General features: G+C 55.6%; 1 protein-coding gene across 1 annotated transcript in view; it reads right to left on the reverse strand.

Annotated features, from left to right (window-relative positions):
- SCARA5 (scavenger receptor class A, member 5) overlaps window positions 1–7712 on the reverse strand; it is a 43088-nt gene that overhangs the window by 23136 nt on the left and 12240 nt on the right. The window contains exon 3 of the mRNA XM_009324982.1: window positions 6133–6807. Coding sequence (XP_009323257.1) covers window positions 6133–6807 — 675 coding nt within the window. The remainder of the gene's footprint in view (window positions 1–6132; window positions 6808–7712) is intronic.

Genomic DNA, 7712 nt, shown 5'->3' on the forward strand with positions numbered 1-7712 from the left:
TGGTGCCCCTGAAACCCAACAGGTATCGGAGTGCAGCCATCGCGCCCCAGCTTCGCAGCTGTGCAGCAGATGCACCAGTGCATGCACCCACCCACCCACCCACCCTTCCCCAGCCGTTATCATTCATCAGGTGTCCAGGGACCTCTCATAAACACAGACCCCCGCAGACAGGAGCAAAGTGACAGCGAGGGAGCTTGCCAGCAGCCTTCTTCCACAGTCTATGGGTTTTAAAGGCCAAACGTGACTCCATCAACCTGTCTCACGTGCCAGAAAATTTCACCTTGCAGCTCCTGTGCTTCCACCTTGAGCGTGACTCCGTGGGAAATTCCAGTCTCCTGGAATTTCCTTTTGACCAAAAGTTGTGACGTCGCCAATGAAAAAAAGTTAAGAAAAAAAGAAAAAAAAAAAAAAAACAAAAAGAAATGCATTTTGGGAATATTGAGGTGAACCTTAGAGTATTTGCATCACCGATCTCATCAGGAACCGGCCATCGGTGATTGCTTTTCGGTGTAAACTCCCGTGAGCGAGCAGAAAGTCCGACCCAGTAATAGAGTTATATTCCTCAGCCTGCAAAGGGCCAAGTCCGCAAAGCTGAAAACAATTATGAGCTAAATCAATGGAAAAAAAGAATGTGAACAGGTGAAAAAAAAAAAAAAAAGACTCATGGGATGATAGAAAATAGGGCAGAGAGAGGCCCCGAGGGGTCATTTGGTCTTTGTCCTACCAAGCCAGGGTGATAATTGGAAACTGTTAAACACTCTTTTCCTAGAAACCCCCAAAGCCGTAATCTCACAGTTGTGCAGAAAGCAACCAACCAGCCAGGGCTACAGGCGACGTGGTAAGGCGAAAGGATGAGGAGAGGAAGAGGGGGGATGTTTAGGAGTCTTAATGCATGAGTAATTAGAATCTGCAAATATTATGCAGAAATTAGCAGGTTCCTGAGCAGGTGAACTGCAGCAAGCTCAGGAAACGTCCCGAGCTGGAGATGGCCAGGGGCTAGGAGAGGACTGCGGGGAACTATTGCATTAGCTTGCCCTGGGTTTCCTCTTCCCTAGGGTGATGCACATCTCCGGGCGCCGAGAGGACGTGGGGACGGACCCCAGACCCTGGGCACATCTCCTGTTCCCAGTCGGCAAAACAAAAGGATGCAAAGAACAATGGACCCCCGGGAGAGCTGAGTACAATGAGGAGGCATTTTTGGGTGGGAACAAGAGGAACCACGCGCAGCAGGGACGCTGCCTGGCCCTGGGTAGGAGAGGCAGGGTTCTCCATGATGGAGAAGGTCCAGCGACGTTCAAGAGCTGCTCCACAGAGGGACATGGGGCAGGAGCCAGGCGAGGTGTGTGCTGTACGAAGGTGCTGGGGTGGCTGGTGAAATAGTTTTCATCCCCATAGCATTAAAGAAGGGTGTTCAGACATTAAATCATCGGATGACAGAATGGTTTGGGTGGGAAGGGACCTCTAAAGGTCATCTAGCCCAACCCCCCTGCCGTGGGCAGGGACGTCTTCAACTAGAGCAGGTTGCTCAGAGCCCCGTCCAGCCTGACCTGGAATGTTCCCAGGGATGGGGCATCCACCACCTCTCTGGGCAACCTGGGCCAGTGTCTCGCCACCCTCAGCGTAAAACTACATGTTCTTAAATCTGTTTACTTGCCTGCTGGAGTTTGAAAAACTGAATAGACGGGCAAATAAATAAGCAATAGGAAGCACCCGATTGCATAAATAGACGGTGTTAAGTACAGCCATTTATTTTCAGTGCCCCAAAAGAGCAAGAGGGAGGTCAAGTCGTGCCAGTTTGTTGAAGTGGAATAATGTGGGTATGTTTAGGCTGCCCCATATGACCCAGCCCCTTCTGAAATAAAGAACTAACGGAGAATGTATTTAAATAAGTCGATACCATTAATTTCAGCCTACAGGGCATTACAGAAAGCAGGGCCTGCTGGAGATCCATGGCTTTATAGAGGTGATGGTGATTTTGATGGGTAGCAGTGGGAGTGTCAAGGCAAAGGGGTTTTTCTACCAGCACCATCTCCTGCCTGAAGGCCCCACGTGTCCCAGGATGAGCAGTGAAAACTCCGCATGACGCAGCCATGCTCCTGGGTTGAGGTCAAGTTCTTCCCTCCCCTGCGGCACCCCAGCACAGCAAAGGTTGGGCTGCTGAAAACCACATGCTTAAACAAAACAGATGCTTTCCCACCGCGAGCAAAACTAAAAGCCACCCTGGAGACATCTGCGGTGGGAGCCACCGAGGAAAGGTCTCCCATTTCGTCACCCTGACTTTGCCCCAAGCATCCTCTCCGAAGGGAAGGGGTCCCACACCAGAGGCCCTGGAGCAAAACTACTGCTGACACGAAATGTCTTTCTTCCCCCACGCCGGCTCCAGCATGGCTCAGCCGAGGTCCCCTGTGCAGGGGCAGCTCCGACAACTTCCATCTGCTCTGGTTTTATCGGCACACTGGGAAATAACCCACACTAGGGCCCCACCTCAGTTCTGTTAACCCTGGAAGGGACATGGAAGCTGCCCGCTCGGGGCATCTCTCGGTGGGATGGGGGTTGGAGCTGCCCTTCCTCCTTAAAATCAGCTGCTACAGTGCAGCCCCCCCAGTCCTCTGCCACCATCTCATCTCATCTCATCTCATCTCATCTCATCTCATCTCATCTCATCTCATCTCATCTCATCTCATCTCATCTCATCTCATCTCATCTATCATCTCAGAAAACTGTCCCAAGGGACATCGGGGAGGTCAAGGGCATGGACAGGCTAAGAAGGGAACTAAGTTTCATGGAGGATGACCATGGGCGACAGACAGTCTCATCTGCTCCGTAAGAGCTGGAGGCTGGGAGAACACAGCCGGGAAAGACACATGTTGTCCCTTTCCCTAATGCCTGGGGTTAGAAACGGGGCTTGGGGATGGGCAGATTGTCAGGCTGATCCCGTTTGTTGGCTCCTAGGTTTTGGCATTCATCCTTCAGAGCTATTCCCACGGTAGTGAGCCCTGTGGGTCCATCAGCCACCAGAACACCTCTTGGCTACATCCAGGCAGCTCCATAAGCAGAGATGGTCCCATTCCCAGGGACAGCTCCTGGGCTGGGACACAGGGAGCAGCTGCAGTGGAGGATGCATGAGCACTGGGAGGGGTGGTTGGGAGAGGCTGAGCAGCGCTGCAGACACCGTGCCAAGCTGGTCCCCACCCCACAGTGCTTGAGGTTTGCACTCAGGAAAGAAAACCCCAGCCCAGATGCACCCCTGCTTCACCCTCCTGCTTGCACAGGGCTGGGCTGCTCACTGCATCAGCGGAGAAGAAAAACCCTCCAAAACCATCGGGATGAGGACTTTCATGATGTGCACAGATCTGACGGCCAGATGGGACCGTTGCAATCACCCCGCCAGACCCGCTGCGAGCCAGCACATCCCACCCAGCGAGTTGTGCAAGCAGCTCCGGGCAGGCGGTGGATGATCCCGGGCATCCTCCCTCCTGGTGACACCATTGTTTAAGACCCAGAGCCCCTCTGCGCTGCGAGGCCAAGCCCTCGAGACACACAAGCTGCTTGGCATCGTCGGCTGCCGGAGACGAGCCTGGGGCCCTCCCCAAGCTGCCATCACCAGCAGACAGCCTCAAAAAGCCAGAGCCCGGGGTAGCTAAGGTCTCGGGGGAAGGAAGATGCACCCCCGAGCAGGCAGCCCTGCATCGCCCAGGACTGGCTCTGCTGCTGCAAATCCAGCCAGGAGCATGGTGGATTCATCCAAGGACATTTGGAGCCGGGGTAAAGCCAGCTGAGCACAAGGCTCCTAAATTATCCACGACCCATGGCTGCCGACAGAAAGCGGGGAGGGAGGAGGGATGGGGAGAGAGGGAGGTGGGGGCTGCCAGGAATGTGTCGGGGCAGCGGCTGATAAATCAGGTGCTGGCCCATTGGGAGGGGATTTGTTTTGCTTTCTGCTCCTGTTAATTGGAGTGACATGGCGCATGGGTGTCGGGCTCCACGACAAGTCCCCTTCCTCAGTGGCTTCATCCAAGAGACGGTGAAGTCCTCCCCATGGCAGTGGGGGGAAGAGAGGCCACGGGGGTGGGTAGGCAGCTATGAAAACCTCGAAGCAGCGGGTGCAACATAGTCCCAGCAGCCCCGAACCAGGCATTGGGAGCCAACGTCCCCCAAGGACCGGGGAAATGACCCCTATGAGCTGCTGGTACCCAAGGGTGATGGTTGGCCTGGATGGGGAGATGTAGCTGCTGCGGTTCGAACCACATCTGTCCCCTCTCGGCTCAGCAGAAGGCTAGAGGGAGCAAGTGTTTTGGCGTCAGCCCCTTCCTTCCCCATCTGGTATTTCAGCTGGAAGGACCAGAAATGAGCAACAGCTCATTGCATCTCCGCAGGTGCAAACCAACAGCCTGCAAGTGGGACAGCAACTGTCCCCCAACCTCTTGCTCTGCCCCCAAGAGCTTGCACTGGGCTTTTCTGTGTTTCTTCATGGTTTTTCCCTCTCCCATGGCCAGTTCATTCGCTGGGACTGTGGTGGATGCCATGTTAAATGCTGTGTTAAATGCCATGACCATCAGGTCATGGCATTTAACAGCCATGGATGAGTCCTGCGTGAATTTGTCCGGCTCCTTTTGGACCCGCTTGGGTTTCTGCCTCCACAAAGTCCTGCAGCAAGGGGCTCCAGCTGGGTGAAAAGGTGGCATGTGGGAAAGGGCTGAGCCTCTCCTGGGCTTGCTGCCCACCATTTCATTGGGTTCCCCCTTGCTCTTGTGCCATAAATCGCGAAGATGCTCATGACTTTGCTGGTTCCCATCACAGCCCTGTTCGGCTGCCCCTGTTCCCGAAGAGCCTGACCCTTTCCCTTCCCCATCATCCCACGAAGCCAAGCTGCTCCCAAGGAGTGCAGCTCCCTTCGCTCCCTCTCCTGTTTTAGCCTCTAAGATCTTTGAAGCAAAAGCCACCTCTCCCTTGGTGCAGCACAGAGGGACCCTCCTCTTGCCGCTCCCCTGTCACATCAGGCAGCCGGACCGGGGCCCACCGCAGCAGACATGGGTTTCTCCAGTGCAGGCGTCTCCACCTGAGCTGGTCCCCTTGGAGCTGGGCTGTCCTGGGAGATCTAGTGCTGTGGGATGCAGAGAAGTGGGTGATCCCACAGCAGCAAGACAGTAAGATATGGAACAGCTGGAAATTCCTGACATCAGAGAGGAAGAAATGTCCAAGTAGATGGTTAACCCTGGCCATACAGCTACGCTCACGAGATAACGGTGTGACAAATGGCTGGACCTTGCAGATAATTAAGAAAAAGGGAGTACATGCTTAGCAGACTGCGGGGAGGGGGGGCAGATTACTGAGGCAACCATATTAAATACCGAAAAAAGGGGATCAGCAAAACTAGAGTCAATCGTCAAGAGTTAGCAGGGATGGGTTGTTTATTTCACCATGCTGAGGGTGGCGAGACACTGGCCCAGGTTGCCCAGAGAGGTGGTGGATGCCCCATCCCTGGAAACATTCCAGGTCAGGTTGGACGGGGCTCTGAGCAACCTGCTCTAGTTGAAGATGTCCCTGCCCACGGCAGGGGGGTTGGACTAGGTGACCTTTAGAGGTCCCTTCCAACCCAAACTATTCTGTGATTCGATGACTTGGGAGGGGCTGAGGGTGGTAAAGGAGGAGAAGATGGGAGGGGGGAAATGGAGTAAAGGGGATGTACAGTAAAGCGAATTATGTGATTGATGATGACTGAGGGAACTGGTGGGCAGCCTTCTGCTTGATCACTGCAGTACGAAGCAGGGCAAAAAACCCACCGTCTCTGCCGCGCTCGGTCTGGTTCACTTTCATGGTCAGGAGGGACCTGGCAGAGTTTTTTCCTGGCATCTTTGAGGGAACCTTGGGAGCTTTCTTCCTAACATGGATGGGGGAGCATTTGGAGAGTCCAAGAGTCCAAGGTGATGGAGACACCTGAGCACCACAGACACCTCAACAGTGGTGCCTGGTGGATTCGATATACCAAAGAGTACCTGAGACATCCCCACAGGACATCCCCATGCCACAGGGACCATTTCCACCACCACCCAAAGCACCAAGGACACCCCCCTCCTCACAACAGCTTCATGCACCAGCAAGGGAGCTGCTTATAAGAGATGCTCGGCTTACCGCGTATCATGGAGATGTTCTTCAGCGCAACGGAGTGCTCCCAGTCCTTCAGCCGCAGGTCCTCCGTCACGTTGTTGAGGATGGCCAGCTCGTGCTTCAGCTGCTCCTCCATGGCTATGTGGATGAGACGCATCTGCCGGGCATCTTCGGTGGCGTTGCTGATCAGCACCTGCAGGTCCTGGATGCGGGTATGGTGGATGTTCACGTCGTAGGAGAAGGTCCTGTTCATGGTGTCCATGGCCCCGTTCACGGCCATCACCTGGTCGCTCAGGCTCTCCACCCTGCTGCCCAGGTGGCTCAGGAGGTGGTCGTGGTGCTGCAGCAGCAGCCGGCTGCTGTTGCCTTCCACGGAGAGCTTGTACATCTCCTGCTGAGCTGCGTCGCTCTGCTGGGTCAAGCTGTCCCAGAGGTTGGACACCGCCTTGTCAGTTTGGCTGGCCTGGGTCTGCAGGCTCCAGAGAAGCCCTTCCAGCTTCTGCAGTGACCCCGTCATGAGGAACAAGGAGTCCGAGTGGTTCTGCAGGAGGTCCTGGAGCCTCCAGATGTGATCCAGCATGTCCCCCTTCAGGGGTAGGTGCAGCAGCTTCACCTGCATGTCCCTAAAGCTCTCGTTGAGGCGGTTGACGTTCCCCATCAGCGCCTTCAGGTCCTCGGGGGAAGTCTGTGGTCTGGAGACTGCAAGGGATGGAGAGGAGGGGGCATCAGAAGCCACCCCATGGAAGCGGGGACCCTCCTGAGAGATGCAACCCCGCCTCCTCCCGAGGAGCGCTTGGACATCCCCCTGTTCCTTGGTGCTTGGAGGTGGAAGCCCGACCTCAAACCCCAAAAGGTTTATCCCAACAGTCCCCCTCTGGCCCCATGGTTTTCTCCATGGTTGGAGAAGGAGGTTGAAGGTCTGGAGAAGGAGACACCTCGCTCAGGAAGGACAGCAAAAGCTCCCAGCAGCCCTGGGCTTCGGGGTGGCTCTGGGCTTTGCCCGATGGGTCACGGTGCTACAGAGCTCTACCTTGTGGCTTTGCCCGGCTTGTGTTTGCCTTTGGTCAGGGGACTGGCGGCTAAAAGCATCCGCTTCCCTTTCCTAAAAACAGACCTTAAAAACTGCTAAATTCCCCCACTGAGGTTTTAATTTTAATTTTAACAATCAGGTTTCCCTTCTGGCTGCGGATCCCGGGCCTGAGCTCAGCCCCTTGCTCCATAATGAAGACCATCAGGCTGGCTCGGCAGGTCTCCACGGCGCTGGGTGCGGTTTGCTGTCAGCCTCTAAGTACCGCATCCCGCATCCCGGGGCTGCCAGGGCTCTTCCCAAGGGAGGGAAGGAGGGAGGAAACCCACCCCGGCTGAGGAGCATCCACATCCCTCATCCCGGGGCTGCCAGGGCTCTTCCCGAGCGAGGGAGGAAACCCACCCTGGCTCAGGAGCAAACCCACCCTGGCTCAGGAGCATCCTTCACCCCCCACCTCTGCAATCCTGGCGGGAGAGAGTTCCCGGCCATCCAGGCACCCACCCCAAACTCCTCCTGGCCTCGCGCCGGCTCCCAGAGCACCGAGATGGGGTTCGGAGAGGGAACCTGGAAATCTGGG

The sequence above is a fragment of the Pygoscelis adeliae genome, unplaced genomic scaffold (genome assembly GCF_000699105.1).
Source record: "Pygoscelis adeliae isolate BGI_AS28 unplaced genomic scaffold, ASM69910v1 Scaffold666, whole genome shotgun sequence".
NCBI classification, from domain to species: Eukaryota; Metazoa; Chordata; class Aves; order Sphenisciformes; family Spheniscidae; genus Pygoscelis; species Pygoscelis adeliae.